General features: G+C 35.1%; 1 protein-coding gene across 3 annotated transcripts in view; it reads right to left on the reverse strand.

The window, feature by feature from the left end:
- Window positions 1-690: 690 nt before the first annotated feature.
- LOC138704594 (dehydrogenase/reductase SDR family member 7-like) overlaps window positions 691-21,718 on the reverse strand; it is a 51,644-nt gene continuing 30,616 nt past the window's right edge. For all 3 annotated transcript variants that reach the window (XM_069832662.1, XM_069832663.1, XM_069832661.1), the window contains exons 2-8: window positions 21,204-21,337; window positions 16,425-16,574; window positions 13,089-13,198; window positions 10,581-10,820; window positions 4,868-4,987; window positions 2,503-2,669; window positions 691-1,159 (exon numbers count right to left, since the gene is read on the reverse strand). In XM_069832662.1, coding sequence (XP_069688763.1) covers window positions 1,081-1,159; window positions 2,503-2,669; window positions 4,868-4,987; window positions 10,581-10,820; window positions 13,089-13,198; window positions 16,425-16,574; window positions 21,204-21,327 — 990 coding nt within the window. In that variant the 5' untranslated portion in view covers window positions 21,328-21,337 and the 3' untranslated portion in view covers window positions 691-1,080. The remainder of the gene's footprint in view (window positions 1,160-2,502; window positions 2,670-4,867; window positions 4,988-10,580; window positions 10,821-13,088; window positions 13,199-16,424; window positions 16,575-21,203; window positions 21,338-21,718) is intronic.

Genomic DNA, 21,718 nt, shown 5'->3' on the forward strand with positions numbered 1-21,718 from the left:
ATCTATTAAGTAATCTTGAAAAACGCCAGAATATTCAAGAAAATAAACGTATACAACGTGATGGAATATTATTGGCTAGTTAAGCAATTTCTCGCCTGTGATTTAAATCAATTCAACGACGGAGAAACAGTAAAGAGGTTTATGATTAAAGCTGCCGAATTAATTTGCCAAATTGAATAAAAGTTTTCGAGTCTCTCACGTTAACCAAGCGCTTTCCTAATAATTCGCCACTGACCGCCTTAGCGATTACGATAAGGTGACGCAGGTCACAGCAGTTTATATTTCCCATCCTACTCTGCAGTCTCCTCTCCTAGTAAACAAACTATTTCAAATCGAGTGCCTCATGTAACCGAAAATTATGCCCATGTATGAGTTAGACGATATAATATACACAATGATATTTATTGAAATATTGTTTTTTTTTCTGATTATTGCAATAGTTCTGAGATAGATCTCTGAAAAAAATTAAAGACGTAAATCATTCGAAATCTCATGAAGAATTATAATAACGGGTTGAATGCCTATTAGAAAGTAGTTATGTTATACAATAATAAAATATATTCAAATGCCGGGCAATACTTTGTACAATTGACCGCTGGGATACTTTTTCGGATATAAGGTCTGAAAAATACATGTCATGTCACTTTGATTAATGCCACATCTTTTTCTAAATATCACTTTTCTTAAGAATAATACTTAAAATATTGTTTAATCAAAAAGTAATAACAAAGAATAACAATAAAAGATACTTATTCCAAAAAGGCATAAATAAGCAATATAAAAATTAATTAGATTGCTTCACTCTCAATGATTTCAAGCTCACAAATGTCTATTCGTTTAGAAAATACATAACTTTGTATATCTGATGTCTAACAGTGACAGTCTTTTTCTCGTCTTCATGATAACAGTAAGCCTAAGAATTTTTATAGGTCGTTGTAGCTTTGTGGTGGTGATGCTGTTACATCCGAAAATCCTGCATTGATGTCAGTTTCTTGCAATTTATACTCGTACATCACTGCATTCGTATGGCACTTCAAATATTCAGTGCTTTGACTAGAACCCAGAAGATTGTAATATCTGTCACACATTTCTTATTTCCATTCTTATTTTGCTGTCTCTCATCTTTAGGAAGAATCGAGCTCCCAAGTAGCGTAGGAAACTGGAATATAAAACAAAAATGTGTTACATATATTGCAGAGTATTAAAACGTCATACAATATACTGTCACTCGCACAAAAAGCGAAGCACTTCAATTTTTTTTTTTTTTTTTTTGTTAAGATATTCATACAAATGGCTGTATATTTGCAAGTAGAAAACATTTGAATTGTTAATTGGTTGTCGGTAAAATATCGATATATTATTGTTTAATGAAAATATTTTCAGTAGGTATGATTATCGATAGAAAATTGAAGTGTTTCACTTTTTGTGCCGGTCAGTGCATTAAATATACAGGATGATTCTGTTACTTAAGTTTTAGGTATGATAGAAAAGATCATTATTAACAACTTTTATATTGGAAACGGTGTCCGGAAACGTCTCCTTTACTAATAATTGCAGAACGTTACGTGTGTGCTAACCACTCTAAGTATCATTGCAGAATAATAACCCAAAACTTACGTTATTTCATGATAAAGTTTCAATTAATGAATACCATACATACAGTATTCATTTTAACGATATCACAACTCAAATAGGCCTACCAGTAAGTTACTCATTACAGAAACTGTTTCCACCAGCATCAATACAGGCATTACAATGTCGTGCTATTGACTGTTGGACCCGTTCGAAGATATCCAGTATTTCCCTAACGGTGCCACAGGTAATTATGATCCCTGGTGCTAAGTCCTCTTTGTGAAACATGCCCCTAGTTATGGCCTACTTATTTGCCCTGATGATGAAACCTGTATATAGTTCCCAAACATTGTAGCCTAAATGTTAAGTTTCAGGACATGGTGCAATACTCAAAAGTGTTTTATGAACATATTCACAGTGGAAGCCTAAAGAATGCATTATATTAAAAGTAAAGTGCATAAGATTTCCTGATGATATGGCGTTGTTAGTAGAAGAAGAGATGATACTATGGGATATGCTACTGGAGCTAAATCACAGCTGTGAACAGTATGTGATGAAGATAACTGCAAACAAGACGAAGATCATGGTTGTCGGAAGAAAAATGGAACACGTGAAATGGACAGACGGAAAGAATTGAAGCCGTGTTGGAAAGAGTGGGTGAAGAAAGAATAATGCTGAAACTGAATCAGGGAGAGAAAAATAAATTGGTTGGGTCATTGGCTGAGAAGAAATTGCCTACTGAAGTATGCATTGGAAGAAATTGTGAACGGGAGAAATGTTTGGGCACAAGATATCAGATGATAGCATTAAGGTATATGGATCATATGCGGAGACTAAGAGTAAGGCGGAAAAGTGGAAAGATTAGAGAATGCTGGGATTGCGGTGAAAGTCCTGTCCTTGGGCAGAAAATTATGAATGAATTATACTTACAGAGATCTGATATTGGGGTAATAGACGAAAACATAATAAAGTGGAATAATGGGGGAAAGAGCCATCCACGCCTCTTCCAGCTTGTTAGCTATGGCAACAGCGCACAGGTACCCGCACCTCTCTGTGGTCATCCGCCTGTCAGTCGTTTCTACAGACTGCCCAAATTTCTGTAACAAAATCAGTATTTAGTTTTGTAGCAAAGAAACAAGGCTGAGTCTAAATAGGTAGCTAAAATTTGATCTGGATCTGATTTTCGACGTATAACTCGTATTACAATCGATCCTTGATCTCCAGAGAACAAGGTGCCGGTGCAGGTGTTACGTGCTGTCTCTTCTCACTTTATAGATCTCTTGGGTATGGAACAACAAGTTTTGATGGTGAAATCATTGCAATAAGTGAAAGTCTCAGGAATCTTCTATGCCACATCAGTAAATTTAGGAATGCAGTTATATTGTCAGACTCCAAAGCAGCTATTCTATCAATAGTCTCTAAACACACACCTTCATCTCAAACAGCAGAAATAACTAAAATGCTCTCTCAATTAATATCACTCAATAAAAGAATTGTATACCAATGGATACCATCCCATTGTGGACTCCTGGGAAACGAGAATGCGGATGCTTTAGCAAAGAAGGGCAGCACTGCTACTTACAGACCTGTTACTAAATCTACGTATTACTCTGTGAAAAGATTTATTAAATCTACATACTTAGACTTCAACAAACAAAATTTGATAACACAATCCCAAGGGAAAAAATGGAACTCTCTGCATCAAAATCCACAGTTAATTCCCGATTTACCACGAAAATCGTCTGTAGCTGCATTTAGACTGGCAACAGGCCATGATTATTTGGCCAAACACCTGCATAGAATTGGAATATATCAGTCCCCTAACTGTCCATTGTGCAACTCAAACCAAGAAATGGATTCGGAACACCTCAAAATCTGTGCTTCAGTGGCTGGTCATGATAAAATCTTTGAAAAATATTGGAGTGCAAGAGGTCAAATGACTTTATTGTCAAACGCCTGGCATTAGAAAACAACAACAATCGATCTAGGTATATTAATAGAAAAAATTAAAGGATTTTGTGGAACGGAAATTGGACTTCGAGTGCTTACATCATATCCGATAAAATGACAATTGAATGAATCAATGGAGGATTATAAAGCCCGGTTCGGACATGCAAGTAAGAAGGAGCACGTGAACTGTAAAACTGAGCGATTCTTAGAACTGAACGAAGACTAAACACTGAGTTGGAGACATTCAGTTCAAAAAATCACTCACAAGAAAACATTCTCATGGGGGCAAGTGTCGTCAGATGTTGAAATTTTCGTAAAGTTGTATTCAATTGGGCCTCGAGCGTAAATGTTTCACTTAAAAAAAAACATAGTCTATTTTGTTACTGAGTCCCGCGCCGTGGCGTCGCGGTCTAAGGCATCCCGCCTAGGACTCGCGTTACGGAATGCGCGCTGGTTCGAGTCCTCATGGGGGAAGAAATTTTCTCATGAAATTTCGGCCAGTGTATGGGACCCAGCATCGTGATGCACTTGGGGAGCTACGATAGGTAGCGAAATCCGGTTGCGAATACCAGATATAACTGCTGGGGGAATCATCGTGCTAACCACACGATACCTCCATTCTGGTTGGATGACCGTCCATCTCTGCTTCGGCATGTGGGCATGAGGCCAGCAGCCGGCTGGTCGGTCTAGGCCCTTCACGGGCTGTAGCGCCACGGATTATTATTATTTATTATTTTGATACTGAGAAACAAAAGGACGGTTGGAAACAACTCCACGAATTCAATTCATACAGATTGGAAAAGTCTGAAATTGTGTTATTAAAGCTTAAAGAAACGTGACATCTGGAAATGATAGCTATAACCTACAATTGAACTTATAAGCTCCAACAGTGCATTATAGCATTATGCGCATAATTATTCTACGTGAAATATTAATACAGACTTTTTTCTGCCTATTCTTAAATTAAAGTTCACTCGTAACTTTACTTACAGGAACAATAATTATCTGTCTTTATTTTCGTAATTTATTATTTAATTTCTGCTGAACTAAGTCCAATCGTATTGAACAGAAAAGAAAACCCCCACTAAGATGGGATTTGAGGTTATAACGAAATTATCTTGGGTCAGTGAAAGTTCAGGATAATACTAGTTTATAAATAGAAATATTCGCAACATGATGAAGTACTAAATTGTTGCGAATCGTGTGATATGTTTCATCTTCATCGCAATGACTTGGTTATGGAAGATGAAATGAGCAATGGTAATAATTTTAATAAAAATGCTGTATGTCTGCGTAGACTTAAGCTCAGAAAGTGGTTCTTGTATTACTGCAGACGGCAACTTACTTCTCCTGTTCTGTCTGTGAAACTCTCAGCCAAGAAATTGCTGAACACGGGGCCTGGACACAGCAATGTCACGCTTATGTTGCTTTCCAGCTTCTCTATTCTCAGTGCATCAAAATATCCCTGTGAATAATAATAATAATAATAATAATAATAATAATAATAATAATGATGAATAATAATGAATAATAATAATAATAATAATAATAATAATAATAATAATAATAATAATAATAAGGCTTCGTATTCCAGCTACCTACTGGGTGTTCATTTCAAAGTGTGTCATGACGTCACTGTTGTTGGGTCACCGATTTGAAGCGAGTTTCAGCTTATATGTTAGAGAAGTTGCCTATTATTTAAGGCGTTCTTCAATCTGAACTTGAGAACGTGTACGGTATAACTTGAACGTCGTAGCAACAGATGGCGGTCTGTACGGTCTGTGTGCTACCATAACCTCCTTCGAACTGTGTTTTGCGCGGGCAAGTCGTACGCAGGGTATTTGTTATCATCGGTTGCGTACGGTAACATTCCACAACACAAATCAAATGCTCCGTGTCCATGTTGACCGTCGAAGTTAATGTCAACAAATACGTAAGTAATCGTCTTAACCCTCTCCACATATCCCGACAGTACGTATTTCCAAAGAGTTCACATTCCTGCCACTACCGGCGTTACCGTACGTATCGGCACGTACTCTTCAGAATGAACGCCGTACTTGCTAGCCAACTTCTCTGTCTCTTAGATTATACACCTGAGCTGCGGAAGTGTAGGAAGATTGAATTCTCTAGGCTCGTCAACTAGCCACATGACGGCATACAGCGAGCCAACACACATTTTGAACTGAACACCCAGTATAAACTAGAATGAAGTTGCCTCATTCGAAGTATATGTGACGTCACAGCGCAGGTATAAGTACCTTGATATACAAAATAGTTACGCATCTTCTGCCCTCTTTCTCTAGAAAGTCAAAACCGGGACGCAATTATAGTGAGTAGTCTTATCGATCACTGCTCTTACTAGTCGTATTATTTAAATAACTACATCTTTGTGGCTGATTGAAGGTTCTTTGCAGAGGTAAAATGCCTTAGGTAAGACGCTGAAGCGTGTAATATTGCAGGGCATAGTTGAGGATATTTGAACTAATACAGGGACATCATTTTATTTTTACTTCAATTTTTATTGTACCTGAGTTTTTGAATGTACTTCACTCCCACCCCTTCTACGAATGAAGTTCAACTGTCTTCCACACAGATCCAAGTCATAGTAGCCTTACCGTCACAGTACGTTCCAAAAATATGTTCGCGTTTTCTAATGACGAAAGAGCTTTCAATATTGCATCATTTTCGCAAAGGTACTGTCGTCCATTTGCCTACGTCGCATTCCGGTTTTCCCCACCAGCTTCTCTTCGCCTCTCGGTAAAGGCTAGTGGCTGGGCTGTCTTAGCTCTTTTCTGAGAACATTAATTTCTGTTAGGAATTGGACATATACATAATATTATACCCATACAACTGTTTAAAATAACTTAAATAACAGGCCTCGTTAAGTAATTAACTGTCACGTGATTTCCCTCCTTTCTACGATCCTGCGACATAATCACTTGGACGGACAGTAGATAGAATGTCTGAGTAATTTTATCTTTTCGGATCGAGCAGAAGTGAAGATTGAATTTACAGTACGTAAGGTACTCTTTTATAGAGTAGGTACAGAATTATTTCAACATGAGTTAGGCCTACTAGTACAAAGGACGAAACTGGTAATTGGAATTACATACATTAATCGAAATGAACCGCCACCATTTTGAGAAATGTGTTTAAATATCCATAATATGATTATTTTTCAATTTAACTTCATTCTCTACAGTGTACGCTAATGTGCTATAGACACTCTAACATACACTGCATAATGAATACGTCCGCATGGATAGCTCAGTTCGTGAGTAAAAACACTCATTGTTAATACTGTACTGTATTTTGATTAAAAAAAAACCTAATGAAAATTATCAAACTCAGAAGCTTGATATTTCCTAGTTTACGTAAATGGATGAATTACTTTTCTTCCCTCCTATACCTAGTAAAGTGATTTGTTTGTATATTACGCCATCGAACTCCAGTCATGGAAAGGGTTAGCGACCGTTGATTCAAAGGTATAGGCAGGTTAATATCAGAAAAGTTAGTAAAAATAAAATGATGTCCCTGTATTTTCACTATCAATATAGACAACATTACATATAAATTGTGACAAAAACAGTGCACTGAAAGATACTGCAATACCAAAAGGCACAAAAAGTGTGTTGAACGTAATCAACAGTGGCGTAGCGTCAATGTAAGCTAAAAAGCTTAGTTTCCCCAGTTAATAATAATTTCATAATAAACCTGCAGTTTATAGACAAAATTATTTATTAATTTTAATAGAATTTATATTTACGTGTTAAATATTGTGATGCGGCAGCTCAGGATGATTTGTGATGCAGCAGTAAACAAGAATCCTGCACACACCAGCTTCCAAGCAGACCGGTTTCTTCTGTGTAATCCACCCCGCAGATTTTCCATCCCTTTTAAACTACCCTAGTCGCAAGGCTCGCAAGAAGCTAGCTTTAACATTTAAAATAAGTAGTTTCCGAGTTATCCCTATTCGTCAGTTGTGTTCAGTTGAAGTGTTAGTGTGCATTGTGGCTGATATAATAAATAATGAGCGAAATAATAGTTCCTGACACTAATTTACTTGAAGTTTTTAGGACAATTGTATTATCAAGACTGACTTACGAACAAAAGTGTGATTTAAAAAACAAATGACCGACTCCCTTGCTGTCAATGAAGGACACAACCAAAAGACAGACGCATACTTAAGTAATGATACTAATATTGTGATTTCTCTAAGTATGACAGGGAGTGAGCTAATGTTATACGTATACATGTCTATTTGTTAAGAGATATGTGTAAACCGTGAAATCGTATTTTATTACGTCTCATTTGAGGTCATGCCTTATTGGTGTTACTTACGATGTTCCAACCAATCTTCGACTGCTGACTTGAAATTGACTACTATTTATTTTAAGACTGTATTTTTGTAATACATTTTCTCATATTGCATGAAAGACAACTTGAGTTAGCTTCCCCTGCTCAAAATTTCATGCTACGCCACTGGTAATCAAAAAGAACCAGTACCATCAAAATCTGAAAATTATGAAGATATTAACTCGACGTTTAGCATGGATTTGTGTAGCCTATCATGTTTTTCAGTGCCAACTTAATGAATTAAATAATCTACATTTTAGGAAATTTCTAGAAAAGTACATACAAAATTAGTGGGTTTTCAGTGATGAACGACATGCAATATCCTAATGAAACACGAAAAAATATCAGATAATAGGAATATCTTGTACTACATCATACACCAATAACGTCATGTGGTACTGAAAGAATTTCTTGCAGTATAAAATAATTTCTAGTGACATACGCATATGTTCAAGTTTCGTAACTTACGAATACACATTATTACTGTATTCACTGCAAAGATCACGACGAAAATGAACGTCACGGTTGAAGCATGTGTTTACTAGTATAGCTTCAGAATGTCAGGAGTTGACTGTACTCCACGAACACGCAGCGACGACGTGTTTGTTTATATCCTTATCCGTTGCATTGCCTGTGTTCACCGTACTATATACCCAATGTGTCTTTAACTTCAGTCTTTAGGGAGCTGGAATACTAAGCCTAATAATAATAATAATAATAATAATAATAATAATAATAATAATAATGATGAAAAAGTTAGAAAGAGATGATCTACTAAAAGCGATTTTGTAATGAGAACGTGAAGGCTGTAAGAAAGCCTGAATCGATTCACATGTTAGAAACAGGAAATACGTGCGACTGGGAGAGAGAAGAATTTCGTTGAAAGTCAATGAGAGGACAGGCTGACTTCGATGAATGCGAGGAGTAGAAGGAAGGGAAGAAGAAGATACTAGGTAGATGAATAAACAAAAGAAGACGAATACAACGATGATGATAATGAAGAAAGGCAAAATAAATATGAAAAAAAAAGAAAGTGAGAGAAAAATCGAAGAGGAAGTAAAAAACACAGGAAGAAAGAAGTAGGGGACTGTATAGCTACTCCATGAAAAGAGAAAAAATTAAAGAAGGAAAGTCTTCTTTTTCTTTTTCTTCTTCTTCTTCTTCTTCTTCTTCTTCCTCATGGAATTAGGCCTTTGACCTGTTTCCACATCAAGAGATTGTATCTTTCCATCTTGTAATTGGACGTCCTACTTTCCTTTTGCTTTTAGGTTGATATTGAAGTGTCAGCTGTGGAAATCTATTATGCGGCATCCTTTCATTGTCTTCTAACTAGTTCTTATTTGGTTTATTCTGTCATTTACGCTGTATATATTTAATTGTGTTCTTATGTCTTCATTATGTTTTTGTCTAAAAGTGTATAACCCGCTACGGAACGCAAGAACTTCATTTCAGCTGTCTCTATTTTTCTTCTGCATGATCTATTAAGTGTCCAGCTCTCACTGGCGTACGTTAACATAGGTACTGCCATTGTCTTGTAAAATTTTAGTTGAGTGGTTCTTAATGTTTTATTTTTTAATGTTCTTCTTATTGTTCCACACATATTATAGAATCTATTTATTTTTATATTGATATCATTTTTTTTGGTAGTAGGATACATTGCATCCCAAATAGTTAAAGTTATTTACTTGTTCTATTATTTTTCCGTTAATCACTATTTTGCATCTCAAGTGGTTTGTCCCTTCAAAAGCCATAACTTTTGTTTTTTGTTCCGAAATTCTCATATCATACTCGTTAGCTATTTGAGTTAATTTAAATATAGCAATTTGTAAATCATCTTCTGTGTTGCTTAATATTACTTGGTCGTCCGCAAACAGTATAGTGTTTAAGGCTTTGTCATTTATTAAGAAGGAAAGTGAAAAGAAAACATAGGGAAAAAAAGTCCAAAGAGAAATAAAAGGAAATATTGCGTATCTTTTAATCGCTCTTTCTCTCATCCCCTTATATAAAAATTATCGGTATGAAAAACCACACGAGACATTTGGCTGTAATACATAAAATGTACTTTTCGTCCCCTGATTCAGTCAGTCGAATTTTCTAGTAACCCTTCTATTTACGTCAAAAACAGGGGAAGAGGCAAAAGAAAAAAGAGAAACGAAAGAAAAGTAGAAAGAGAAAAAAAGCAATTAGGCATTTAGATTCAAAGACACTCTTATCCGTCTGACATAGTTTTGAATAAATTGCAAGAGACATTTATAAAACTTGATTCAATCTGGAAGTAAACTGAAAATTCGCATTGATATTTCATATGGATAAAATTTATTTTGTTACCAGTAGGCCCCTACTTGAAACTTACCAGAAAAGTGCAAAAGTACCAACAGAATATAAATGAATTTATATCTCAATTTTGAATATTTTGGGATAAGAGTGTTTTTGAAACTATACTCCTCAAATAATGAGAAAGAAAGGGACGAAGGAAAGTTGAAAGAGACGATATAAAAACGGTAAACATTAGAGGAAAAGAAAGTAAAAGAGAAGAAAGAACGGAAAGAGAATGAGGAAAGTTACCACTTGAGTTCTGACTCAAGAGATCACTTTTCTTTTGTGAATTATTAGATAAATACAAAACATTGTCTTTAAATCAATTTTTTGTGTCGCGAGGCTGTCGCGTCAAACGCGCCCTTGTGTTGAAGCTGAAGACATACGTGCAGTGCGTGCTTGGCGCCGGAATAGCTGCCTGAAAAGGGCGCCGCCTTCACTCCGGCGAGACTTGACGTCACAACCACGTGGCCTTCCTTCTTCTTCTGGAAGTGGCGCACCACGATGCGAGAGAGCGCTATCACTCCGAACACGTTCAGGTCGAACATCTCCCTGTCAACTCCCAGCTCTATGTCCTCCCACATGGCCCTCTGAGATCGACCAGCGTTATTTACCAGGATATCCAACTGCAAAGGAGGAAATACATTATAATCGTGCAATTACTGATAAGTTATTTCATTTTCATTGAATCCTAATGTTATATTTATACACATATCAATACTAAATAACAATTTATTATTAATACCGGTACTCCAAATAATGTAAGTTTGAATTTTTTTGAAATAGCGTACAATCTGATTAGTTTTGTTTTCTTTATAGAATGTAATATCATCGCTAAATAATAAACTTATAGAACGTTTTACATAATTCACATTATCTTTAACAACAATAAAAACAATAATGGACCAAGATTAGAACCTTGTGGTACACGAGAATTTACTGTAAATATTTTAGACGTGTGCCCTTGAAAATTCACAACTTGCACTCTACCTTTCAACTAAGGTTTAATTAATGATAGTAATAAAGAAAAAGAAAATCCAAATTGTTTCGATTTTAATAAAAGAATATCATGGTCAACTTGTAGTTTATTTTCAAGTCGGATTGAAATGTAATAAATTTGTGACAGTTTATCTTGTGAAACTAATTTTGCTACTTAAGTATAAATTTGTATACATGTTAATGATTCAGATATTTTAGCCGGAGTTGATAAAACTATAATAAGTCTTAAATTTTTAATTTCGTTAATTTGACCAGACATATATTGGAGTAATGTTTGTACATTTCCATTCTTTAGGAAAACATTTATATTTTAAAGTAAGATTAAATATGCTAGTTAATAATAATAATAATTCTTTATTTATATTGGCAGAGTTAAGGCCATAGGGCCTTCTCTTACACTCAAAGTATACAAGCAGTTAAAATTTAACAAAAAGTTCAAGAACATAATACTAAAATATTACAATAATAATAATAATAATAATAATAATAATAATAATAATAATAATAATAATAATAATAATAATAGCATAATAAAATCGACACTAAACAACATGAAAATAATACAATAATAAAAAAGAAAGTAAAATACATTGGAATATAGTAAAAGCAACTCATTTAGTACAAATGGTTAATATGGAAAGCGTAAGGTAGAATATAACAAAATGGATTGTAAAAAATAATAATAAAAAAGAAAAGAAATACGAATATTAAATAAAATTCACAATAAAAAGGGTATGATAATAAATTCATCGGCTGATAAAGAGAACAAAAAGGGGAAAGGAAGGAAAGAAATATATAGCCTATATTTTTACAAAACTATCGCAAAACTAGTTAGTGGTGATACTAAATTATATGCATATGGTTTAAAACTATAAGGCGGTCCTATAGATTTTTTGGGAAGTAATTTTATAGAACATTTTACATTTTCATGTGTAAAATACATTATGTTTAAAAGATTACAGTATGTTTAGTCCGTTACTTAACGACGCGTATCAAATACTGGATTATTTAACATCTATGAAATTGGTAATAGATAGTACTGGGCGAGATGTAGTTGAGGATTCGACATAGATTACCTGACATTTACCTTACGGTTGGAGAAAAAACTCGGAAAGAACTCAACCAGGTAATCAGCCCAAGCGGGAATCGAACCACGCCCGAGCGCAGCTCCGGATCAGCAGGCAAGCGCGCTACAGCCCGAACTAGGCCCATAGCTTTCAAAAGACATACCAAAATGGAATGATTGATCGACGTGAACTTATAGAATGGACCCTAGTAGTCCTGACCTCACACTTTTTGATTTTTATTTGTGGGATCATAAAAGTCCGTTGTATATGCAAAAGTGATAATGTTACTTCGTAATGCGCGAAGAAGAATCACAGCTACAGTACGATTATTTAGTCCTGACAGTCGCCGGAGATGTGCGCGTGGGACAGGCGAGTCCATTTAGTTGCGCCAAGGGGTGTTTGGTTTATCCACTCGCTTGTCTTTACCGACTGCTCGCCCTTATCTCTACTCCGGAACTCTCCCCACTCCTCCGATTACTTCCCCCCTTTCGCGTCGCTGAGCTGTTAGGACTAAATAATCGGTCTGTACTTAGGGAAATAATCCCTAACATCTTACAACGTGTACTCAATGAATGGTCACCAGTCTGAATATGTCTTTACAGAAAGATGATCAGTATTTCAAATATATGTTAAACTTTAATTTTTCCTATGGTACGTGACTTATGGCACAATTTATACATATTGTCTGCAATAAACAGATATTTTTATTAAAACGTCACCATTTCCCCTAATTAATGATCATAGAATTAGGCTATTTAAAGAATAAAATCCATATATAGTGCATGTTTTACTTTGTGACAAATGTTTTGCGGTTTGTGTGACGTTTACCTTTCCAAAGTGTTCAAGAACTTGTCGGAAATGGAATTCCATTCTGTCGGTGACCGTTACATCCATTGGTAGTACCAGAATATCTGGATCTCTTAGATTCTTTCCAACTTCTATAAATATAAGAAAAATACATGGATACAGTTTTTAAATAATTGTAAACAGTTTATTATCTTGCAATGTTAGAAATTACCAGGGTGCGAATTAAGATTTCTGATGAGGGGGGGGGATATAATCCTAGATAGAGAATACTATACATAACATTATTATTATCCTCATTCGATATGGCTCAACGCTTGGTCGCACTGAGTTGCTTGTCTTGCATCTTGATCATAATAATAATTATTATATCCATGAGCAGGCTTAAGATAAGATGTGTAATTCCTAAGTTATTGATTGTTGTCAGCTTGCCGGTGATGATAATACATCAATATTATTTCCTTTGCTTACTTTATACTTTATAAAGTATACTCGTATTAAAACAATTATATTTTGTGATGGAGGGGATAGAAGTCATCCCTGACAGGGATTTTAATATGAATTTATGAGAGAGGGATAACTTTCCAACAGGGGGAAATCCCAGCCATCCCCCCCACCCCGTTAATTCGCACCCTGGGAATTATCATACATATTAGGAGGACTGTTATGATTTCAATGCCTTGTAGTCTGTTAAGAAAACAAGCAATAAAAGCAAAATATTCTATTAAATATAGGAAATATCTACAGATCTTGGCTTTTTCATAGTATAATCCTGTCGTGAATTGAAACAGATCGGAGTACGAGATTTTGCGTCAAAGGAAGTTACCGTCTGGGTCTTCAGTCATGATGTCACGTCATCCATTAACTCTTTCGCTTTTGTTTTGTCTCCGTGCAATTTTCCAAGTGTTTCACAGAATATTCCTGCTGATAATGTGTTTTCTGTTTCCACGAATTCAGCTAGATCACTCCTTTACTATCCTAGGAAACGGTTTCAACAGTTTCCTCACAGACGTTTGTCTCAAGTTGTTGGGCTAACAAGCTAACGTTCTGATGGGAGCAGATAAAAAAGTTAAATTATTTTCTTCCACCATGTTAATAATGTCAAAAGAAGTGCTTATACAAATTTTGGCCACTCGACCGCAATTACGAGGGCCGTAAAAAAATAAGTTCGTCAGGGGGCGTTAACAGAAAGAAAACACAATTTCATTGGACAAATTTATTGGAACAGACACAGCAATTGTTGAGGTATTTTTCAACACATTTTCATCGGAATTGAGACATTTCTCATATCATGGGATCGACAGAGAGAGGTGCAGACGCAGTCAAACGCTGGTTCCGATCTGAGGCGGCTGACTTCTACGACACAAAAACTGATCCCATGGTATGACAAATGTCTCAATTCCAGTGGGGGATATGTTGACAAATAGCGCAACAATTGCTGTATTTGTTTCAATAAATATTTCCATGCAATTGTGCTTTTTCCTATATACGGCCCCAAGGAAAATCACTTTCTGGACGGCTTCGTAATTGCGGTCGAGTGGCCAAAATTTGTATAAGCACTTCTTTTGACATTATTAACATGGTGGAAGAAAAAAAAATAACTTTTTTTCTGCCCCCTCAGAACGTTTGCTTGTAATTTTCCGGAAAATTTTAAACAGAGAAATTTTCCTGAAATTTTAAGGAATTTTATTATAAGTTGATAAGTTGATTTGGTACGTTTTATAATTAATTACACTGATTATAATATTATAGAATTTTATGAAAATGTTTGCCTTATTACGCATTATTTTTGCTCATTCCTTTTGCTAAAGTTTATTAATTATTGTACTGGTATAATTACAGCACAAGTAAATTATACTGAAAATCTTTTCCTCTTATTAAGCAATTTTTTTTAACTTATTGCTTTGCTACATTTTATAATACTGATATACCGTAAGTAAAGATTTTTTTATGAAAATTTTTTCCCTTTATGAAATAATTTTGTGTTAGGTTATTGATTTTGCAGATTCTTAGAATTTAGTGATATAATTATAAACATTCCTGAATATTTTCCCTTGCTAAGGAATTTGTTTAACTTACTGAATTTGATAAAATTTATAATTGTACTGATATAAATAATCTTGAAAACTCTCCTTCATTCAAGATTTTTTTTTCGTTGATTGATTTTGCTAAATGTTATAATTATTCTGATATAATTATAAATTTTCCTAAAAATTTACTCCTATTACATTTTTCAAGTTTATGACTGACTTGTGAGCCATGAATGCTTTGTAAGAAATAAAGGACGGAGTATACAAACATACGAAGTCGGGGAATCACTAACCACACACCATGGTAATGTTTCCCTTGGCAAATAATAACTAATAACAAAATGACATACAACTAAATAAAGTAAATACTACACATTGAATGGATCTAAATTTAATCCATACAAATCAGCATATTTATACATCTGCAGACCGGAGAGAGGGATTTTGAGTTTATAGTGTAGAACATTTTTTTAAATCTTAATCCTTTGGTCGGAATTCGAAGACTGATATTGCTTAAGGAGGATTTACAATCAATATCACCCTTAATGACCTTAAAGAAAATAAATAATCAAGATCTTGACGTCTGGAAAATAGACTGCAACAATTAAAATATCTGCAGTTAATTCCATAATTATTATAACAAGAATTAGGTAAAAATCTAAAAGAACACAAGGAAATAAATTTTCTTTGAATATTTTTCAATTTAAGCGAATCAGTTGATGTAATGGAATTCCAGACAACAGATGCATATTCTAGCTTGAATCTAACCAATGTATAGTATAAAATTAATATAATAATAATAGTATTAACAATAATAGGCCTAGTAATAATAATACACACAATTTAAAATACCGATAATATGTAAATTGTAAACAATTTTAACAATGACTCCCCCTTGACAAAATTCTGCGTACGTCACTGCCCGTGATAATATGATTGAGAAATTTATCTCCAATGAGTTGAAGATTGTTTTAAAAACATTGTCGAAACAACCTTGTTCCGCACAGATATAGGCCTACAAAAGCCCGTACTCCGACACGGTAAAGGCTGGTTCACAATAAACCGGGAATGGAATCGACAACGAGAACGAGAACGGAAATATTGTTAAAATAAATGCATTTAAATGTAAGCATTCACAATTAACTGTTGTGAACACTTACATTTAAATACATTTATGTTAACATTATTTCCGTTCTCGTTCTCGTCGTTTCAGTTCCCGGCTTATTGTGAACCGGCCTTAAGTCTGTAGTGGTGACGATGAGACGCCGGTGATAACGGTGACAATAGTGGTAATGTTGGTAACATTGGTGAAAATTTATGTTAATCTTACCAAGGCATGCCTGTTTGACCCTCTCTAGCTCGTTGAACCTCCGAGCTGACAGAACTAGCTTGGCACCACCCTTTGCCAGGGCGAGTGCTATGTGTTCTCCAATGCCACTGGATGCTCCAGTAATCCACACCACCTTGCCACCCAGAGCGTCTGTAAGGAACAGCAACAGTACAGTACATAATATATAATTACTCTACCACTTGTAATAAACCAAGCAAAATACCAGTGCAGTGGCTAGAATAATTCTGCATTTGTTATACAAGGTGGATAAAAAGTATGGAAAAGTGCCGATAGTATTTTATAAAAGTTGCCTCATGTTTATGATTCCAATGCTTTAATATATCGATTTATTACAGCGAATAATAAGAGTACCATTATATAAAACAGACTCTTGTACACCATTTGTATATTAAAAACAAGTTTTTTGAAAACATGCTCAAAATACGGGAATTCGATTATGCGCACTGTTCAAAACATACAGAGGTGAGCCTGCCTGGAGAGAAATAAAAAATAGGTTGCAGCCGCCAAATTACTCTTCAAGGAACGACCACTCAAATAAATTGAGGGAAAGAAGACAGAGGACGGATACTGGAAAGTTTTTTTTTTTTTTCTCAATCTTACTATCAGGGACTGGAATGCTTTACCTGCAGACTTACTAAAAGCTTTACCAATAACCAAAATGTATTTAAAAATAGGCTTAAGGACTTTACTATAGACGGTAGTATATTATACACACTATTTAAAGGGTGTAATTGATATTTTGTTATTTGAAGTGTTATATCAGTGAGGAAGTGTTTTGTGTCAGTGAAGTGTCAATGAAGTCTATTGTCTAAGTGAAGTGTGTTTGTGTCAGTGAAGTTCTATAGTTCATAGTGGCTGTGCAGAGTACTGTATTTGAACAGTGAAATGGTTTTGAAGTGATAGTGAAATCAGGATAGAATCAGTGAAATGTGTCGTAGTTCCAGTGCAGTGAGTGAGTTGACAGCGAAATAAGTTAGTGCTGAAATGTACTTGTGCAGGTATGAACCTATCACACTCGTGGGTCTTAGTTCGAACTTAGGGTTAAGATTTACTTTAAATGTTATTTTAAGTGATCGTACTTCATTTAATTTAGGATGCTCCTTGTTGTTATTATTATTGTTGTTGTTGTTATTATTATTATTATTATTATTATTATTATTTATCATTATTATTAATGATTAATGTTTTTATTAGTTGTGTTTATTATTAATTATCTTTATTGAGTGTAATTAGTTACCACTGCCACCGGGTATATACCCATTTGCAGTGTGAATAAATATATACAATACGCAATTTTTCACCCCTTACAACTTCTGTGAATAGAATGTATTCTTAAAATTAGAAATAGGAATTCTACAAATACTGTTCCATGCATTTTACTCATCTGGTGTTTTTTTTTAATGTTAGATAGCATAAATGCCAATGTTAAAAAGTTGCTATAATAGAATTTTAGGTATTTAACATCATGTGTGTCACAAAAGCCAAAATAAATATATGATACTAATTGATTCATCAATATAACTTGGCACGTAATTTAAAGTACAACATGAACTGTCATTTTAATAATAATAATAATAATAATAATAATAATAATAATAATAATAATAATAATAATCCTGTTCAAGACAACCTATAGAGATAGAGGGCCAAGGCCTAACATGCTTCAGCAGAGTTGAACGATCATACAACCAGAACGGGTTAACGTGCTGTTAGCACGATGATTCCCCCGCTAGTTTATAGCTGGCTTTTGATATCGGATTTTTCTACTCACTGTAGCTCCTCAAATTCATGACTGTGCTGGATGAGCATCGGTTTACACGCTGGCCGGAATTTCGAGACAAAATTTATTCCCTCATGAGATTCGAAACAGAGCTCGTTCCATAACACTAATCTAAGGCATGACTCTTTATACCATTCGGCTACGACGCGAGACTTGATAGATTACGTCATATCCAATCACAGGATTACTGCTTCTTCATATATACCAACTCGGCCCACACTTGCAATCTGTCTGCTCCCTACAGTGATCTTCTTCTAGTACAGGCCTGGCGCTAATAACTCGATTGAGTCACTGCAGACCACCCCTTAACTCCGCACTCCACCTTTCCCGGCTGAGACTGTAATGTTTTGGTGCGGTACGAGCATACAGGAAAGTCAGTGACGGATTGTATCAGGCGGGTATCATAGCTTTTACGAACTTTCGGCTGTTGCTGGTCGCCTAAAATTCACCACTGATGCACAGAGCCTTACTGTGCGTTTGTTTATAGGGGAAGTGTAAGCGTCCCTTTCACTTCCCTTCTTATGCCCAGAGCTGTTCTAGTAGTAAAAGGCCTTCAAGCCACAGCTGAAGACAGGAGTCTGCAGTGAGCTTTAGTGAATGAGGCCGAAAATCATGCCCACTATGAGTTGTTATAAATGAGGGTCTTTGGCGTAAAACATGGTAACTGACATTTTGGTCAAAAATGAGATATTAGCGTATAATATGATATCTTACAGTCTGCGTCTAATGCAGTACCGTAATTTCACACAACTATGGTCCAATATCTCATCACTTTTTAGATTTCTCAATGTAATTTACAAAATAAAACTATTAGAAGATTTTTTTTGTTGTTATCAACTTTAGAAAGGTCAGGAATTAATATCAAACACTTTTGTTATTCGAAATGTAGTTGGTATATGGAACATCTTTTCATAAACTGTGGACTATAGTTGTGTTATGAAGTCACAACTATAGTCCATTGAATATAACCTAATATAAATCGCTCATGGACTACAGTTGAGAGGATGTTTTGCAACTGTGTCATACAGCAGTCAATAATTTTTAATATAAAATACAGATTTTGCAGAAGACAGTGAGAAAAATTATTTATTTCTTAATTTTAACATAACTGCTGTTTCTTTAAGAAAAATACAATGGAATATCCATCTTCACTTTCAAGGTAGAACTCTCTACTGCCTTCCCCTTGCAATAACCTTTGTTTCTGCTTGAGCAAATTGCAATTTTGGAGGTAGATGGTAATGAAAAATTTTCAATATCTTGTGCTGAAATACTTTTACCTGACTCAACATCAAGTTTCTTCTTTCTCCTCTTTATGGATGATTCTTGTTCTATTGCTTGATTCGTTGTCATTTCTATATATTTTATGAATTGTCTGAAACAGCACTTCCTTCTGGGTTTCTCACGTTAGGATCAGAACATGATGACACACTTTCTAGAACTTCAACTGCACAAAGAGGAAAGATTCCAACGTTCCTGAATCAAACTTGCAAATTTGCTTGCGATATCAGAATACACTAACTTTATTCCAGAGCTTATTTAACAATGGAGGAAATACATTTTTGGAATCTGTTGGCATGCTTCTTCCATCTGGTGTCCCTTTTCATCAAGTATTTGCCGCCAATGGTATTTCAATTTCGAAAACCAGTTCTGTTTAGTGGTTGCATCAGATCGGTCACATTTGGAGACTGCAAAACCTGTGATAATTCATTCTTGTGACGTTCTGAAAAGCATTTTGCCCAAAGTCTTCCAGGTAGATTCTTAGTGAATGCTGGTACTTTGCGGTCTTGGCTATCCAGGTACATTTTCACATTACACCTGAAGTAGAATACAGTTATCAGAAATCCAAGATTGGACATGGATATAGCATGTCCGACGAATGCACGAATGCTTTTTTTTTTTTCTGAAGACAAGAAGAACCATTGTCAATCAGGTGAGTTTAGTTTATTTTCATGCAGTGCTCTCGATTTAGGTATTATAGAACTACGAGGTATTTTGTACTTTACTGCGGCTTCCCGCTGCGTCAGTACCTTGTTGGTGATATCTTATATACAAAGATCCATACTTCTGTCATCATATGGCTTATAGGAACTTCCTGCCAAATTTCTACGAAAAATTTTATTAGGTGGCACCACAAAAAGCTATAAAAACATTCTGTAATGTGAGAACCGAAACCAGAAGTCGGGCCACAACTATGGTCCACAAAAATGATAGGACCATAGTTGAACCCAAGTACCATTTTTTATTATTCTTCCAATAAATATGAAAATACATATGCAACTGTAAAAATATTCATTAAATGCATGTAAATACTAAATTACCTGTCATATAGACCATCAAGAACACAGAAATTCTTGTTGTGGTAACTGATGGCAGAGAAAGTTTCCAGTGGACGAGGTAACATGCAAAACCTAACTCCAATTGACAGTTGACTAGCGACGAAACATGGCAGACAGGATGAGTTTCATAACCCTCACAATATTACTATATCTATGCTCTATGCTTTAGTATTTAAATAATCACTAACTATCACTAGGAACTGAGATATCACTGTTTTCGTGAGCGCGTGTGTTTGGACCATAGTTGTGGCTTAGGACCATAGTTGTGTGAAATTACGGTAGTTAATTTTCATATATCTCAACAGATGTCAGAAGTATACAGATTATTTATCCACGGACTCTGGATCTTACTTTCCTGGTAACTATATAAACTGTTGCATGTATAAATGTTTACTTACCCAATAACTTCAAAACACTAAAACGTCACTTACCATGTTTAACTCCCAAACCCTCAAGTGAATGAATGGCCTTAGTTGACATTTAACTTTATTGTTATATGGGAAAAAAAGGAGTAATTGACTTGAAATAGACCTATAAATATACATTATTTTCAACAGTAACATCTGTCCTCTAGACGGATTAAGTTACCTGTAAGGAAAAGCAGCAACAAGAAATTAATGTCCTGCCGTGTGTAAAACTTACCTACAGACTTTCCCAATTTTGTAGCCCACGCCAGTCTGAGATCACAGTCAACCAATAGCAGAGCAATGACGTATAAAGTGATTAACACCACCAAAATCACGATAATCCACGTGCAGAAACCCATCTTGTGGATGCTGTGGACAGAAATGATCAATAAAATTAGACGTACAATGACATGAAGGAAAAAAAAAATTTCGAATGTGACGAAAATTAATTTTACTCGAGGTTGCTATGCGTCCCTAGTGTTTTGGGGATTAACCGAATTCCAGCGATCAGCTCCAGTCTCCCGAAACAGTCTGTTGGGTCTTAAAATTGTCCATAAAATTTAAGATGAATGCGTTGTTTATTTATAAATGAATTTAACTTTGAAAGTTTTCAATTACTTCTCGCTTAATATTATACAATTTTGTAATTACATTTTTTTTTTCATTATAACATATACACTCAGTCACGGCGTAGCTCAGGCTCGATATCTGAGGTACGTGTTCGAATCTCAGTTGTGCTGATTACCTGGT

This window comes from Periplaneta americana, chromosome 8 (genome assembly GCF_040183065.1).
Source record: "Periplaneta americana isolate PAMFEO1 chromosome 8, P.americana_PAMFEO1_priV1, whole genome shotgun sequence".
NCBI lineage: Eukaryota > Metazoa > Arthropoda > Insecta > Blattodea > Blattidae > Periplaneta > Periplaneta americana.